A 17733-nucleotide genomic window follows, 5' to 3' on the forward strand; every position below is an offset into this window, starting at 1 on the left:
ATGTTCATGTTTATATCATGTGACTTGTATTTTATGGATATAGCGTGATATCCGAGAATAAATGATTATTTGAGGCCAGGTGTTTAATTAATTAAACGCCTTTAATTCTAGCACTCAGATGGCAGAAGCAGGTGGATCTCTGTGAGCTTTAGGCCAGAGCTGCATAGTGAGATCCTGTCTAAAAAAAAAGAAAAGAAGTGAAAAAACTAAGCAGATATTTACTCAAGCATAGTGGCGCACCGCTTTAACTCCAGCACTTGGGAAGCAAAGGTAGTTGGATCTCTGGATTTGAGGCCAGCCTGGTCTACACAGAGAGTTCCAGGACAGCCAGGGGTATTCAGAGAAACCCTGTATCAAAAGAGAAAAAGTTCATTTCATATGTGTGTGTTTCTGTGAGTCTGTGTGTGTGTGTGTGTGTGCAAGTGATTGTGAGCTGAGGGTGTGTGCTGGTGGGTATGAGCTGTGTGAGTATGTGTGTGCGGGTGGGTATGAGTTGAGTATGAGTGTATGTGTGTGTGTAGGTGGGAGTGAGCTGTGTGTGTGAGTGTACATACATGTGTGAAGGTGGGCAAAAGTAGAGTGTGTGAGAGTGTACATGCATGTGTGAGCTGAGTCTCTGAGTGTACGTGTGTGTGCAAGTGAGTGTGAGCTGAGTCTCTGTGAGTGTACGTGCATGTGTGCAGGTAGGTGTGTGAAGGTGGGTGTGAGCTGAGTTTCTATGAGTGTCCACGTATGTGTGTACAGGTGTGTGTGAGTTGAGTGTGTGAGTGTATGTGCTTGTGTATGAGGGTGGGAGTGAGCTGAGTGTGTGAGTGTATGTGCGTGTGTGTACAGGTGGGTGTGAGCTGAGTGTGTGAGTGTGTGTGCATGTGTGTGAGCTGAGTGTGTGTGCGTGTGTGTGCAGGTGTGTGTGAGCTGAGTGTGTGAGTGTATGTGCATGTATGTGTGAGCTGAGTGTGTGAAGGTGGGTGTGAGCTGAGTGTGTGAGTGTATGTGCGTGTGTGTGCAAGTGGGTGTGAGCTGAGTGGGTGAGTGTATGTACTTGTGTGTGAGGGTGGGAGTGAGTTGAGTGTGTGAGTGTATGTGTGTGTGTGAGGGTGTGTGTGAGCTGAGTGTGTGAGTGTGTGTGTGCATGTGTGTGTGAGCTGAGTGTGTGTGTGTGCAGGTGGGTGTGAGCTAAGGCACCTCCGTGAGGCCATCATGAAGGACGGCTGCACCTGGGCTCCCCTCCTTCCATCCTGAGGACTTGGCTCCCTCAGCCACCCTCCCTTTTGCTTCCCCAGTTTGTCGTCTTGTGTTCATCTTCTGGATTCTATTCCTTAAAATAAAACAACGTCTCCTGTGGCGTCTCCGGCTTCAGGAGGCGGCAGGAGGGGAAGGGCATGAACTCTGTCTGTCCATCCGTCTGTCCTCCATCTTTAATTAGAAGTTGCTCCAATTGGGTTTTCTGTTGTCACCTCAAATTCTACTGGACTCGGAGCCTCTCTTTCATCTTCCACCACAAAATAAGCTCCTTCCCCCATACCCTTGGTCCTGCCCCTGGTTTCCGCTGCTGTTACCCAAGCTTTAAAACCATAGGGTCCCTTTTGTATCTTTGTTTTCCTTGCCTCCTATTTGTGGAACAAGGTCACCCTTTTCTCCTTCCTCCTGGCTCCCTCCCGCCCCCTTCCTCTCTGTGCCCAGACTGTCTTCTCTCAGCAGGGCAAGAATGAAAGGCTTCGCCCTCAGAGCTGATCTACAACATGAAAATGTCTGTCTGGTCTTAGTTTTCTTTGGTTCGTGTTTAGCTTTTGTTGTTTTGTATTTTCAGACAGGGTCTCGTTATGTAGCCCAGGTTGGCCTCAAACTCACAATGCCTTCCACCTCAGCGTCCCTAACGAGTCTGTTTAAGAAAAAGAAGAAAGAGACTGGAAAGCCGGCTCAGGGGTTCAGAGCATGCACTGCTCTTTCAGAGGGCCCACATTCAATTCCCAGCACCCACCTCGGGTAGCTTCAAACTGCCTGGAACTCCACTTTCAGAGCATCTCAGGCCTCTGGCCTCAACACCTGCACATACATGCGCACAACATCCCCAATACACATATACATAACTGCAACATAAAATTTTTTTTTCTTTTTAAGTCTCTGCGGCTGGAAAGATGACTTAGTGATTGAGAATACTGGCTGCTCTTCCAGAGAGGGCCAGGGTTTGACTCCCAGCACCACATAAGGTGGCTCTTAGCTACCTGTAGCTCCAGGTCCTGGGGATACAATGCCCTCTTGTGGCCTCCTCAGGTACTGCATGCATGCAATGTGCAGGCAGACACTTAAAATAATTAAGCCAACAAAGCAGGCATGGTGATGCATGCCTTTAGTTATAGCATTTGGAGTAGGGAAGGCAGAGGCAGGTGGATTGTTATGAGTTCAAGGCTAGCCTGGTCTATATAATGAGTTCTAGGCCAGCCAGGACTGCATAGTGAGACCCTGTCTGCAAACAAAACAAACAAAACAAACAAACAAACAAACAAACAAACAAGAATAGAGCTAGAAGAGTAGGAGGAGCCAAATGTGATGTGCATATCTACAACCTCTGTCCTTGGGAGGCAGAAGCAGCAGGTTCAGGAGTTCAAGGTCATCCTCAGAGTCAAGTTGGCCAGAGTCTTTTTCAAAACCCAAACTAACAACAACAAAACACAAACAACAAGGTAACAATATATTGGCTTAGCAGGTAGGAGTTCTTGAGGTGCAGCGTGAAGAAGGCCTGAGTCCAATCTCTGCAGCACACAGAGAGCCAGATGCTGTGATGAGCCCTGGCCATCCCAACACTCCTGCTGCAGAGGGAGGTTTAGCTTGGAGCAATACCTGGATGCCCAAGGGCTAGAGAGCATGGCGTGCATAAATGTACGGCGGCAGAAACAAGAGCACCTGCCTCTAAAGTGGGAGTCTCAGATAGTCATGATGTGTACTGTGGTGCGCATGCGTGCACACACACAGAGACACACACACAGCCACACACACATGCACATCCACACACACATGCACACACATGCACACACACACAGCCACACACACATGCACATCCACACCCACATGCACACACACACACACACACACATGCACACAAGCACACACAGACACAGACACACACCAGCAAGGACAACAGCAATAATAAAAAAAATCAGAAGTGGGGAAGAATTGTCGAAACCACCACACATAAGGTGGGCTACATCCCCAGGCCTTTGCTTAAACATGGTTGATGTTGTCCAGAGCGAGAGTCCGCACTTCTAAGGTGAGCAGCAGCTTTCCCATCTGACTCTGCTCTGGGCTGAAGCCTCCCTTACCCTCTTAGGGCGCATCTGTCCTTCCCAGCGCCTCCCTCTGCCTAGCCGGCTCCTATCACTCAAAAGCCCAGGGGAGTTACGCACAGAGCCTTTCCTAGGTGCCCCTTTCTCCTGCCTCTGCTTGTCACCTGGCTCCCAGTTCCTCGAGGAGAGAGACACATTCTGTATCCTAAGATCCCATCAGGGTCTAGTACGCAGGACAGTCTCCATCAGTTTTGAATGTCTGAGTGACTGGTCCATTCCATTTCATTATTTATCTCCCTCTTCCTCCTAAGGCTGCCTTTGCTGTCATGTATTAATAACACCCTTTATTGGAGTCCTCTTAAATAATTGAGGCACTTGGGCGTGTCAAGAAGGACTCTCTCCCCGTGGAAAGCTGCTTAGAGCAGAAGGGAACTGGAATACGTTTTTTCCTTTGGTGGGGAGGGGGCAGGAGGATGTCACTACATAGACCAGGCTGGCCCAGAACACACAGTGATCCATCTGCCTCTGCCTCCTGTGGGCCACCATAACCAGCCAGAGGAGGTTCTTTTGAAAAGTCTTTGTCTACACAGAGAAACCCTGTCTCAAAAAAACCAAAAAAAAAAAAAAAAAAAAAAAAAAAAGAAAAGAAAAGTCTTTGTGTGTGTGTTTGTGTGTTATTTCTCAGAAGCCATTCACTTAGCTCTTTAGATAAGGTTATCTTTCTAGCCTGGGCTTCTCTGAGTAGAGACTGGATGATCTTTGAGTCCCAGCAAGAAGGATTTCCATTCCTGTCTCTCCAAGGCTGGGATGTCAAGTATGCACCATGCCTGTTCCCCCTCCCCCACACCCCTTATAACATGGGTCCCGGGACTCGAACCCGGGTCCTCACACTTGAGTAGCCAGGTCTTTACTGACTGAGCCACCTCCCAGCCCCAGCTGAGTGCTAGTTTGTGACTAAATAGTTTAATTCTTTGCACATTAGGAGTTGTTTTACCATCTGTTCTGTGACCCCCGTGAGGCCCCCAGTACCAGTCTGGATATAAAGAAAGAGGTTCAGTTAACACTGATATCCTGGCTTTGGGGTCCGGTCTGAGGCAGAAGCAAAACCAGGCCTCCTGTGGCAGCTCAGGAACAGAATGGCCTCACTTAGGGGTCTTTTCGGTGAGAGCAGGCTTCTCTTAGAGACATGTGAGTGGATTGGCAGCTGTGGGGGTGGGGTAGGGACGCGCTGTAGAAGAGAGGTGAGATGGGTAGACAGGTCCCAGGAGGGAGGACTGAGGAACCTCCTTCATACTCAGGCTGATGTGCTGAGCCCCTCCCCTGACACTTCCTTGTTCCTGCCTCGGTGCCCAAGGGAGCCCCATCTTATTCAGGGGACCCATTAGGCTCGGGTCTGGTCTTCCTGTTTCCTTCTAGCCAAACTCAGTCAGGTGATGGGCTTCCAGACACGGGCAGGGTCCCATCCCTCTTCCTGAGCGATGAGCAACTGTCCCCTGGGAGACACCTTTGTCACTGTCCTGCCCATCCTGCTCCCAGAGCAGGGAGCAGATAATAACCTGAGGTCAATCCAGGTCCCATGGGGTGGTGGTGGTGCAAGGACACACCCATGTCACCTTGACACTGCCAGCTAGCTGAGCTACCAGGGGTGGCCAGCCCTATGGCTGCCAGGACCCTCCCGCTAGCATAAGGGACCTTTCAGGCCAGGCGGGCGCAGGGACAGGCTGTCTTTCTAAACCTTTTTCTTTTTACATCATTTATTTATTTTATGAGGAAGCGCGCGCGGGGGGAGGGGGGCTCTCAAGTGTGCCGGTCAGAGAGAGTCAGTTCCCTTCTTCCATCGTTTCTGGGGATTGAACTCAGGTCAATCAGGCTTGGCGGCAAGTTCCCTTATCCCAGGAGCCGAGCCGTCTAAATACTTGATCTGAGGCCCAGGGAGGGGGCCAGACCCGAGTGGTGGGACTTCTCTGCGACCCATGGAAGTGCCTCCTGGGTGTAAACCAACCAATGACGTATGGGCATGCACATGTGGGGCCTTTAGCTCCCTCTCAGGACAAGGCTCTCTTTGTCTGCCTTACTCGGAGGTGCAGCAGAGGGCTGCAGAAGGCTCCGTGTGTCTGTCTCCTCAGGGCGGTTCAGCCTTCCTTGCTCCGCTGCAAACGGGGGGGTGGGGGGTGGGTTGTTACCTCAGTCTGCCAGCTCAGAAAGCCACTGTTTTAAACCTTGTCTCCAAGGCTCTCTGAACTTCAGTTTCCATAATGAATAGCTCCAAGGCAAATTTAGCCCCCTACCCACTCTGTAGCCCAAGCTGGCCTTGAACTCAAGGCTGGTCTTCCTGCTTAGCCTCCTGAATGCTGAGACTACACGGGTACCAGCCACTGTGTCATCCGAACAGCCTGTTAGCTAATTAGACTATGCCTCAGTTTCCCTATCTGAGAACCGGGGATACAGTATCTAACCCAGAGCTATGGGGAATGAAATACGAAGCGTCTAGAAGCTTCTAGCACACAGTAAAGTCTCATTAAATGTTAACACTTTTTTGAGGGATATTTTTAAGACAGGGTGTCCTGTGGCCCAGTCTGGCTTAGGTCTGTATGAATCAGAATGACCTTAGACTCCCGATCCTCCTGCCTCTCGCGTGCTGAGACCTCAGGTATGGGGGCTACCACACCGGGCTCCATGTGACCGGAGTGAGCAGGTGGGGCGGGCTCTGTCTTTGGGTCCCCACACTCTTCCTCCTTCCTTCAGATTGTCTGTAGAATATCTCCTAAGTCCTATGTTGGAAGAATCTCGAAAGCTCCTCCAACCAACAGCAAAAGGAACCCTGGTTTAGGCAAGGGGTTCTCGGAGGACTTAGCTCCACCCTCCTTGAGCACGGAGCACCGCAGGTCCGCTTTGTTTGGAGCGCCCTCTGCCGGCCGCGGGCAACAGGCCCTGGGATAGAGTGGTGAGCTCTGGAGGGAAGACCGGTCCGGGGTACGCTGGGAGTCAGGTTCCAGGTTCCAGGTTCTCCACCAGGGCAGAAAAGCTAAGACCAGGACCAGGTGCTGGCCGCAGCCAACCTCCAGGCAACGGGGGTGGGAGGACACGGGGAACGCGGGCTGAGGAGAGGCTCTGCAGTTAAGAGCACTTGCTGCTCTTGCCGAAGGCTGGAGTTTGGTTCCCAGCACCCACACGGTGGCCCCGAAACCATCTCTAACTCCAGTTCCAGGGGATGTGACAGCCGACTCTGGACTCTGCAGCACCAGGCACTTACATAATGCGTTTACATACAGGCAGGCAAGAAATCCATACAAGTAAGATAACCTTTAAGAAAAGAAATATAGCCGGGCAGTGGCGGTGCACGCCTTTAATCCCAGCACTCGAGGCCAGCCTGGTCTACAAAGTGAGTTCCAGGACAGCCAGGGCTACACAGAGAAACCCTGTCTCGAAAACAAAAACAAGAACAACAACAAAAAAAAACCACCAAGAAAATAAATATAACAACTAAACCCTGTAATGAAGCAAAAGGAAGGATAGAAGCTAGACTGCATGGAGGACTTTCCTGGTGGGAGTGTGACCTATAGAGAAGATGGCTGGTGCATGGTGGCAGACATCTGTAATCTTAGCACTTGGAGAGGCAATGGCAGGATGTATGCCTGAGTCTGAGTCCAGCCCAATCTCCATAGTAAGTCCCAGGACAGCCAGGGCTGTATAGAAGATCCTGACTCAGAAACAAAAATGGCAGACGTTAAGCTCAATAATCCTAGCAACTTCCTGTGTCATATACTACAGGGACAGTTTTTTTTTTTTTTTTTAAGGTTTTTCGAGACAGGGTTTCTCTGTATAGCCCTGGCTGTCCTGGAACTCACTTTGTAGACCAGGCTGGCCTCGAACTCAGAAATCCGCCTGCCTCTGCCTCCCAAGTGCTGGGATTAAAGGCGTGCACCACCACGCCCGGCTACAGGGACAGTTTTTATCAACATCCAAAGTAGATATTCAGCTCTCTTCTCGATGTAGCTTAGTATTTCTGATAAACATTTCCATCACTCTATGGAGGAATGGAAAGACAAAACCAAAACCCATTAGGATTCTAGTTGAAGCAGGAGAAACTGAAGTTAGACTGTCAGGAGAACTATCCTGAGTACAAAGCGGGGAGTTAGGGGGAAAGGATGGCTTCTTCTCCCTTCTAGGGTCTGAGTAAGCAGCCTGCCCCTGGGAATTGCTATCAGAACAGATCCTCTTTTTTTGCAGGGGTAGGGTAAGGAAATTTGGGGATTGGTAGCTAACATCCCCAGGGTCTCCTGGGGCCTTCTGAGGGGCTGGGAGAGGGAAGTGGAGAGCAAAGGTGTTAAGAGGTCATGTCAGGTTAGACCGCACGGCAGGTGCTGTCCAGAGTGAGCAGGCACCACATAGCCCTTCGGAGGGTGGGGAAGGCGGGCAGAGCAGGGCATCCGCAACGCTGCCTGTCAGGGTGAGTGGCCTGTGCGAGCGCGCATGCGCACCCGTGTCCATTCGCCAGACTCCAAGTGAAGCTCGGTCCTCTCCAGATCAGGTGTGCCTGCGTGCGTGTGTGTGTAGGGGTGGATGGACAGACACAAGAAGCTCATCTCAGACTCCTGCCAAGCGTACAGAGGACCACGTGGCGGAGTGGAGGAGCTAAGGTTGCGGAGAGGGCTCAGGGAGCCAAGGTTAGAAGCCAAGGAGAGAGCAGAGGTCAGCAGGCCTTCCGTGCCGTCGCCGCAGTCACTGGAAAGTCCCAGGAGCTTGAGGGGTGATAGTATTTAGGTTTGCGACCTCTCTTCCTGTGCCCCATCCACCATTCCCGCCAGTCCATCACCTTCCCAAGCACCGACTGGTATGGGAGATGAGGCCCCGATGGGTGCCCTGGGGAGCAGTATTCAAAGGTGATGTCACCCACGGGTAGAACTCACCTTGGGACTAATAGTTGGGCCACTTCTTTCTCCTCCTCACTACCCAGGATCCCCCTGAATGGATTAGATCATCTTCTCTTACCCCAGAGCCACCTGCACGCACTATGCCACTGCAGACGACGCACCTTGGTGCCAACAGGTAACCCCACCCTGGAGTGTCAGGATGCACATACTCCCATCCAGGTGACATGATGGCTTAGCTGGGCACCATGCGTGGAGCAGCACACAGCCACAATGACAATGAGCCCAAGGCGATGAGCTGTAATACTCTCCCAGCTGGAACAGAGCGCCCCGGCAGAGAACCCCCATCACCGAACTGAGCTGCAAACCCAGGGCCTGACATTCCCGGTGCCAGGTCGGAGAGGGGGAAGCCAGGGTCACCTGTGCCTGGCTCGCCTGCCATTCGTTCCTGCCTTCAGCAAATCGTCTGGCTCCAAGGGCCCTCTCCTTTCTCACCTTGGTGACACACACAGGGCCCGGTAAATAGAGGACTTTAATATTTCTGTGCTGGTCAAACGGAACACAGGTGGGGGTACATGGGGGAAGGCCGGGGGGCGGGGCGCCCTTGCCTTTCAGGAGGGCAGCTTGTGTAGGGTAGGGAGGATAGGGGTTTGGTGGTGATTGTGAGATTCTCCTGGGAATTATCCAAGAAGTCTTGGGGAAGGGGCCCGGTCAGGGTGTTCCGGGCATCCCCTATACCCAGTCCGCGGCCTTGGGTTGTGGGTCCCCCATAGGGGGTCTGTGGAATCTCATCGTTTCCAGCTCTGCTGCTAGAATCCACACTCGCCACTCTCGGCAATGATGGGGACTTGGTCCTATGGAGGCATCTGAAGAGCCCCCCCCCCCCAGAAAGCAGCCCAGGGTCAGGGGCAGGATTCTGCCCTCTCCTGACTCCCGTAGGCAAGGTAAGAGCAGAGGGGAAGTGAATAGGACCCCTGGACCCTTGGGAGGAGGTGGAGGAGGGGAGGAGGGGGGGTCTTGCTACCAACAGACACTGTAAACTTTGGTTTAACACAATAACTTAAGTGAAGGAGGGAAGGCTTCCAGCCTGGGGACAGGGTGGGAAGGGCAGGGTGCTTGGGAGGCGGCAAAAGAAAAAGCCAACAAAAAGTTTTGGTTTTTGCTTCCGGCATAAGAAAGGTCTTTGGTCATCCGTTTAACTGGGAGAGGGAAGGACAAGAAGGGGGGGGTGAGAGGACCCCATTTCAGGGACCCGTAGGCTGGGGGCGAGGGTGGTTCCAGCCAGGTTTCTCTGCACTGTGATGCTCAGGGCAGAGACCACCTATGCACACGCTCTGAAGGTGCCCAGCATGTGTGTGGGGGGTGTCCCTCAGTGCTTCGAGTCGGGGTGCCACAGGAGTGCCCAGCAAATAGGGTGGGGTGGAGGCCTGCTTAGTCTGGGTCCTGTCTCAGGTCAGGGAGGGAAAGGCAGGGTACAACTTTCTCCACCACCCCACCCCACCCACCCCCGCAGCTGAGGGGCTGGCTGGTCTGCAGGTGCCCCACCCCCCACCCCAGCCTGCTTGCCCCATTGAGTGGGAAGCTGGGGCGGGAGAACTAATTTTCACAGTTGGGAAAAGAAGATGAGGGGAGATGAACCGGGAAGGGTCCTCTGGCCAGAAACCTCTGCCACAGCCAGGACAGAGGGGATGAAGAAGGTAGGGTTGTGGGGGTGGCTCAGCCCCGCCTGCGGGTCTCCCCTTGTGCTAAGGGGTCTTGGAGGGGAAGGAGAGCCCTGCTGCTGCTGCTGGTGGTGGTGGTTGGGAATACAGGGAGGGGCTGAGAGGGTCTGGGCCCTCCATGTCCTCTACGGGTCCCAGTCCAAGGGTTTTTGTGTTCTCTAGGGGGGCAGGGATGTGCCTGCCCCCAGGCGTCTGTCAGTCAGGTGGCATGGGAGCTACTGGCCCGGATCTCCCCCGTCTGAGTCCCCGAAGTGCCTTGAGGTTGGAGGGGCTGTAGAGTAGGGTGGGTAGGCCGGGGTCCACTGGGCGGCAGGGTCTTGGCCCCGCCCTGCCCGCCCACCCTGCCTTTAGGACAAATCCTCTCCTCCCAGGTCTTCCTCCAGGTCCCTGTCTTCTGGAGGCCCCACAGTGCTGGGGTTGGGGGCGCCCAAGGGAGGCCCCGGCCGTCGGTCTTCCTCTGCCTCTGCAGGCTCCTCTTTGACTTGTATCTGGTGGCTGGACGGAAAGGGTGATGCGGGTGTGGGGGCTGCCAGGCCTCCCTTCCTCCCATAAACTGATCCAGAAAGCCAGGGCCCTGCTAAGATCCCACAACCTCTCCCCAGGTTTTGTGTGAAGCGCGCGAGATGGAGAGAGCGCAAAAGCGAGAGCGCGAGCATGAGCGAGAGAGCGAGGCAGGCAGAAGTGGGAAGTAAGGAGGAAGAGAGTCTGGAAAGATGGAGGGAGGATGGAGAGAACTGTGGGAAGGCTGTCCTATGAAGATAGGAGAGATGGCTTGCCCTTTCCATAGAGATGTTGTGGGACAGAGGAGCCAAGGGGCTTGCATGTGCTCACCTGTACTGAGGAGGGGAGAGGCGAGGGGGGCTGCTGCTCCCATTGCTGGGTAGTGGTTCCCCAGGGGCACCCATGTCCTCCTGGCTGAGGGGCAGAAGGCTGCTGGCTGAGCCAGGGTTCAGCATGCCGGGGCTGCTGAGTAACGGGAAGCTGCTCTCTGCCAGGGCAGCCTGCAACACACAGGGCGGCGTTATCAGTAGCTGGAGACCCTTCTCGGAGGTCGTCAGAGCCCTCGTGCAGCGGGCAGACTGATCTAGTAACACTTCCCCCCTACCGCCCCACCCCCACCACACACCAGTAAGAATTCTTCACCCCATCACCCAGCTTTCCTGGAAAACTGGTCTGGCCTAGCAATGCCCGCCCCCCCTCCCACCTGGGGACAGAGGACCCTAATCTGAGGGCCAGAGGGATGGGACTCAGGTCCCATTGTCTGGTCCAGTCGACGCCCACCCTTTTCCGAACTCAGGCTTGAAATCAGAGGTGCACCCTGGTACGGAGGCGGGGCTGAGGCCATGAGTGGGGCGTGGTCTTTACCCTCCTTCCCACCCACACCCCTCCTCTAGGGCAAAACCTGGGGCAGGGCAGAGGGGAGCAGCGGGTCACAGTCACCTGGTAGCTGGCGTTAAGTGCCCCATAACTGAGGCCCGAGATCATGTTCTTCACCAGAGTAGGACTCCTACGGGAGAGAAGGCAGTCTCAACTCACACATCCATAGACGACCTCTCCCTGATTCAGAGCAGGGATGAAAAGATGAAAAGATGCGCCTCACTCTCCCACTGCTGGGAACCTATAGCTGGATCCTTCTGATCCTCTCTGCTCTGTTTTAAAGCACACAAGCCCACAGGGAGCAAGGATTTCCAACCTTAGTGTGATCTGGGACTGAGAGCGGGGAAGCAGGAGCAGAACTCCCAGAATTCCCCTTTCACAGGGCGTGGCCAGCACTTTCTCTCTCTGACCTTTCTCTTCCCACCGCCAGGGGCACGCCTTTAATCCCAGCACTCAGGAGGCAGAGGCAGGCGGATCTCTGAGTTCACGGCTAGCCTGGTCTACAGCATGAGTTTCATGACAGCCAGGTCTACACAGAGAACCCTGTATCGTAAAACGAAACAAAACGGAGAACTTCTGATCCTCCAGCTTCTATCTCCCGAGCACTGGGTTACGGACATGCACCACCACGCCTGTTTTCTGAAGTTTGGCAAACAATTACTCCTTATACATAAAGTCCACTTTCTGGAACTCTTGAACTTATATGGCAGATGAGCCATATACCAAGCAGGCTCCAGAGGTCAGCGGTACTGGGGAAGGCAAAGCTTGGGGGCTCACCTCCCTCCCAATTCCCACCCCCATCCTCTCAGAAGTTGCACAGTAGGGGAGAAGCCGAGGAGCGGTAAGGTCCAGGCTGGTAATGAGAGAATACTACCAAGGGCAGAGGCTGGAATGTGGGCACATGGTAGGGCATTTCACAATCTCACCCTGCCCCTGTTACTCTGCAGTTGCACAGCAAGCTCATTGCTCGGAGAGAAGGAACAGTGTGTACTGAAAGTATCTTAGCCTACTTCAGGTCTCCCCTGAGCCAGGAGCCCGGTGGCAATGGATGTAGGCAAGAAAAGAGGGGCTGGTGAGACAGGGAAAGGTTCTGACCTACTGTGTGCTGAAACAGCATAAACCGGCTGTGAGGACTGATCCTGGCCCCAACCTGCTTCCCTGCTGGCGTCCCACCAGCCCCTGGCCCTCTCCACTCAACTCTTCCACTGTGAAAGACTGGGGGCCCAGGATTCTTATCCTATAGCAGGAAGAGTTTAGGATGACAGCTGTCACCTCAGCTCACATGCCAGCTCTCTCCATGATTACTGTGGGCTTCACCTCTCTGGTACCCTGCTCCCCGTGATTCCTTCTCTTAGACATGAGAACGGAGGATGGCAGTGCCCATCTTAGGGTTGCCAGTTATGTCAAGGTAGCCGGCCATGCACACTGGTCTCCTTCACCCTTGACACCCACATTCCCTTCTCAGGAGGGCATCCTGGGTGTCCCCAAGAAGCAGGAGCTGAGCCAGCTTAGGCCGGGCTGGGACAGCTCACTCAGCTAGGGCCCACATACCCTGTCATCTTTGGCGGTCTCCGTTTCTGATATTCCCGCTCATCCACAGTCCACACGGCCCCCTTGACGTTCTCCACACGGACGAAACACTTGTGCAGGCTGAGGTTGTGGCGCACGGCATTCTGGGGATGCAGTGAATGGGTTCACCTCCGTTCCAGTGAACATATGTAGAAAATCTTTCCATGGTCCCACATCTCATGTCCCAGGGAACAACAACCATGGTCCCGGCACAGGGACAGCGAGAGGGAAAGTTCTCAATGTCTGTCTCATCTCAGAAAGTGTTGTCTCGGATAGGGTGGGCTGGTACACGCCTTCAATCCGAGAACTCGGGAGGCAGAGGCCAACCTGGTCTATACAGGGGGGTTCAGGCCAGCCTGGACTACATAGAGGCCTGGTCTCAAGAAAATGTTGTTGCCAATGAAATTAAATAGTTCCGTTCTCCATCTTCACTGACCAAACACACCGGCAGAAATCAGTCCCGACTTCTGATTTTAAGATTGCACAGGGACCCTGGTGGCTTAGAAAGGCTGGGACACTGTACCTCAGGCACACACTGAGCATTTCAGATAACTTCCACAACTAGCTCACGGCCCTCACTACCTTTACCGAACCCCTAGGAGTCTGGGGGGGGGGGGCTGAGGCTGTGAGCTGTGGCTTCCTGGGAGCACAGGTATCCAGTGGAGCCTAATAGATACACCTGGAAACCAATTGCTGACTTGAAAAGACAGCCCAAACGCACAGCGGCAAGACAACAAGACAAGAGAGAGAGGGCTTTACATCTTGTCACTACCTCCTCCCGGAAAGAGAACTTCAGAAATTGAGGTCACCTGGTTGGTAGGACACATGGGCAGGGATTGCTGGGCCCAATTCCCTCTGGAAGCCTGGGTGAGGGCACGGATCCACCCATCTCTCGTCCCCAGGTCCCTTGGTCCCACCTCCATATCTCCGCGCTCAGTTTTTCTGTCTCTCACCAGCAACCCCAGCCCTGTCCCCATTACATGTCCCCCACCAGTCTCCTCTTTACATTTCTAAACGGGGAAGAAAGCGGGCAGGGCAGGCAGTGGGTGCCCCTGGAGATCTGCTCTCCCTCTCTCCCATCCAACTCTTGCCTCTTGCAACTGGCCCGATTTCATTACCAATTTTAATTTGCCTCTAATTAAATCCTGTGTATTTTTCCGACTCGCTTGCTAACCCACGAGGGAGGCGGGCGGCTGGAGTGGAATCTCACGGAGCGATAATTACAAAGGGCCTAATCACGCCGGGGCTCCTGCCTCGGAATAAATTTGCCCGCATTACGGGGCTCCGATCCTCCGCTTTGCAAATGAGAATGACCCCAATTTCCGAGGGTGGCCTCGCCGGGGTTTTTTTTCCCTCGTTTCGAAGCCTGATTCGTGACGAGAGACTAATTCGTTACGCTGAAACATTAACGGCAATTTAAGGGGTCTGGCGGGGGCTGCGTAAACAAAAGGATGGGCCCACAACACAGGCCCTAGGAGGGGATGGACATGGGAAGGCTGCTGAGGACCATCCACTTGGCAGATGGTAGCTCTGTCCCTAAGAAATGGCAGCTGGCTTGGCACACGCCCACTCCCAAGCCTGCATACCCTAGGTCTAAAGCAGCCGGCCGGCATGGTCTATGGATGGGGACCAGAAGGGGTGGGGGGTGGGGATCAAGAAACCCAAGTGATGTCGAGAGCAAAATAGGTGGGACAGAAGTAGAGGGAAGAAACCACAGGCTACTCTCCCCAGTAGCACGAATGAAGTTGGCTGGCGGAAAAGAACTCTCAAAGTCAGTGTGGATCTCAAGCCAACACTGTCTGACCGGACAGGGCAGTGTGGCACCCCCAGGGGTGCCACGTAGCAACAAGCCACACTGTATCGGGGACCAGATTAGGGTTGTGTGTGAGGGATGAAAGAGACCAAGGCGAGGCTCTCGGCATGGCCACTGAGAAGCCGCCTGAACTAGCTCTACGCTATATTCAACTTTAGGTGATGGGATTTATATCATCTGTAAAGTCTGCCATCTGACCTGACCTAGACGTTGGAGGCTGGACCAGGTGGCTCCTAAAACATGATGCTAGCTCAAAAAGAGGGCAGGACTGTGGTTGCCAGGAAGTGACATCACTCATAGCCAATCAGAGTGTCTGCCCCTGCTGCATAGTCTAAGCTTTGGGAGGTTGGCACAGGAAAGGGAAGATGCTATGATAGGCCCTTCTAGTAGTCCTTTGCACATTACTAAGGTAGCAAAGACTGGTTAGCTGTAGATTCCGCCCAGTGTTTGGTGGTGCCCTGGCCCGGAGGGCCTCCTCCGTTCCACTGTTGAGAAATCCGTCACAGTGCAGGAGGTGGTCTGTTTGGCTGCAGCTTTCTCACTGGCCAGCAGGGGGACCCGAGAGCCAGGGATACAATTAGGGTTCTGCGAGAGTGAGAGACGCCCTCTCCGGTATCTAGACTTCCTGAAAGGGCCAATACTCCACCCCCACTTCCTCCTTCTCCTCGTCTGACTCCGCCTTAATTTAGATACCACCTTCCCAACTTGCTTCATAGTGCAAGACACACACAAGGTGCGCGCGCACACCCTATCTCGACCATAGAACGGTTTAGTGCCTCCGCCTACCTCTCTGGCCCATTTTTCCAAGGTCCTTGCATTCCTCTGGTCTCCAAGGAAAATGCTTATAGCTGAAAGTGTTAAGTGACTAATTGAAGAGAGACAATTACCTCCCTGCCACTGAGCTGGGTGGTGTATGATGTATCCATTTGTATCCCTGGGAGTGGTCATATCACCACTACCATGGGTAGGCCTCAGTCTACCCATGTATTGGGGCCAGTATACACCTTCAACCTCCTCCTGGACTTCACTAGTTATGAAATCGGGAGCCATGATTTTCCCCACAACCTGCCACTGAACTGATCGTCAACCACCCCCCGGAGGCCCTGTCTCAGGGAGCTGGATGCTTTGTAACATACAAGAGAGAAGTGATTTCTTCCCGTTAAAGAGACGGTGCGAGGCTGGCCAAGGTCATTAAAAGGAAGGCACTGTGTATGCCTAGCACACACACAGGGCTGGGTTCCATACCTAGCAACTGCTTAACAGGGTGTGGTGATAGTCACTAGAAATCTTGCCGTGCAGGGAGGTGGGGGCAGGGTGATCATTTGAACCCAGGGGTTTAAGACCATCTGCGACAATGCAGCAAGTCCCTGGTTTACGAAATAGCAAGTTAGGAACACTGGAGTTCCTGTTGAGGGGACCGGGGTGAGGGTTGTTTGTGGCCCTGGTGGGCTATTTCTGCAGAATCGTTGAGGGGACAAAGTGGTAGGTAGCCTTGGTCTCAGGAGACTGTGGCGGTTTAGAGAAGAGAGTCAGGCTGAGGGAAGATAGGGCAGGCCTTACCTTCCAGGTGGCCGTGTTTCTTCGGAAGTAGGCGAACATCCTGGTGAACCAGTTATAGATCTCATTTAGAGTCAGCTGCCTATCTGGAGTTTCCAGAATGGCCTGCAGGTAAGGAAAGGGCAAAGAGACCCTCAGCCTACAGCTGGAGGCCTCCCGGCCCTGTGTTCTGCCCTTCTACGTAGCCCCTGACTCACCCAGAGACCCAGAGGAGTCCCCGCTATGCTAATGAGCTAAGAGAGCTGAGGGTATTGGGAGCCCGGCCTCCAGAGGCTGCGCATGCGCACAAGGGACATGGGCGCCTCTTCAGGGTTGGGGATGAGGGGAGAAAAGGCTTCCTATTCTGTAGGAAGCACTATTGTTGAGGTGGTTGGGAATTTTCTTCATTTGGGAAAAGTGAGCCCTGAGAGTGTGAAGAGAAGGCACGCCTGTAGGAAGTACCACAGAAGAGCCACGTGTGTCCTTGTGATTATGAATAGCAAGTGCGAGCCAGAGTATGTATGCAGAAGGGAGCGTCACCCTGCACACATGGACAGTAAAGATGGATGGGAACGGACCCAGTGAGCTCAGGCAGGCTAAGCTACAGCCCGCAGGAGGCAGACCGGAGGAGAGGGGCCCAGGAGTGAGGGACCTTATGGTCAGGGCATCAGGAGGCCTGGCTGCAGAAAACTTGCCTTCCCCATCCTTCCGGCCTTCCATGCTTACCTGGCGGATAAGGGAGGCGTAGGTGAAGGGGGGCCTGACGTCAGCGTTCTTGTAGAACTCATGATTCTGGGCCAGCTCTGGGGGAGACAGGCAGAAGGTGAGGCCGCCAGATCGGGAACCCCCATCAGTGGGAGTTTGGGGGTGTCCCTCCTACAGCAGCCTCACCTGAGGAGATGGGGGAGCAGAATTTGTCACTGCTTCTCCTGCGGGCAGGGCCCCCTCCGTGCAAAGAGGCAGAGCCCAGGCCAGGGGGACGCAGGGGCGTGACAGGGGCGGCGGCTGAAGTTGGGGGGTGCACGAGGCCATCGGGAAACGGGTCTGCAGAGACGGTCACCTTGGAGAATGAGGAGGAGCCAGGGACTGGGTTCAGCTGTGAGCAATGGGGTAGGTGCTGAGAAAAGCACCCCAAAGAGACTGTTCCCTGAAGGTGGGGGGGGGGTGTGCTGAGGAGGGGCTGGGGGATGCTGGGAAGCGGGGGTAGGGCACTCACTGGCTGGCTGAAGGGTTTGGGCTCTGAAGGCCGCATGTGCAGATGTGCCATCATGGCCTGCAGCCGCTCACTCTCCTTGGCCAGCTGTGAAAAGTTACAGTGAGGGGGATGGGTTCTTAGTCCCCTACAGGTTACCTGTCACTGTCACCGGAGACCTGGAGACCCTCAGAAAGTCCCAACACACACACACACACACACACACACACACTTACTGCCCTTTCCTCACTTCTCACACACACCCCTTCCCCCACCTCTCTCACACACTCACTTGTGCACATGCACACACATACCTACCTCCTTTTCTCCACTTCTCTCTCTCTCTCTCTCTCTCTCTCTCTCTCTCTCT

The 17733-nt window shown here is 54.0% G+C and overlaps 1 protein-coding gene across 5 annotated transcripts in view; it reads right to left on the reverse strand.

Annotated features, from left to right (window-relative positions):
• Positions 1-8669: 8669 nt before the first annotated feature.
• Positions 8670-17733, reverse strand: part of Foxp4 (forkhead box P4) — a 57948-nt gene continuing 48884 nt past the window's right edge. For 2 of the 5 annotated variants that reach the window (XM_021217624.1, XM_021217623.1), the window contains exons 10-17: positions 17388-17471; positions 17063-17231; positions 16898-16974; positions 16196-16297; positions 12805-12926; positions 11317-11383; positions 10708-10877; positions 8670-10371 (exon numbers count right to left, since the gene is read on the reverse strand). In XM_021217624.1, the coding sequence (XP_021073283.1) occupies positions 10224-10371; positions 10708-10877; positions 11317-11383; positions 12805-12926; positions 16196-16297; positions 16898-16974; positions 17063-17231; positions 17388-17471 (939 nt within the window). In that variant the 3' untranslated portion in view covers positions 8670-10223. Of the gene's footprint in view, positions 10372-10707; positions 10878-11316; positions 11384-12804; positions 12927-16195; positions 16298-16897; positions 16975-17062; positions 17268-17387; positions 17472-17733 lie in introns of all 5 variants that reach the window. The other 3 variants (XM_029531358.1, XM_029531357.1, XM_021217622.1) reach the window with 2 other exon arrangements.

The sequence above is a fragment of the Mus pahari genome, chromosome 18 (genome assembly GCF_900095145.1).
Source record: "Mus pahari chromosome 18, PAHARI_EIJ_v1.1, whole genome shotgun sequence".
Taxonomy (NCBI): Eukaryota; Metazoa; Chordata; class Mammalia; order Rodentia; family Muridae; genus Mus; species Mus pahari.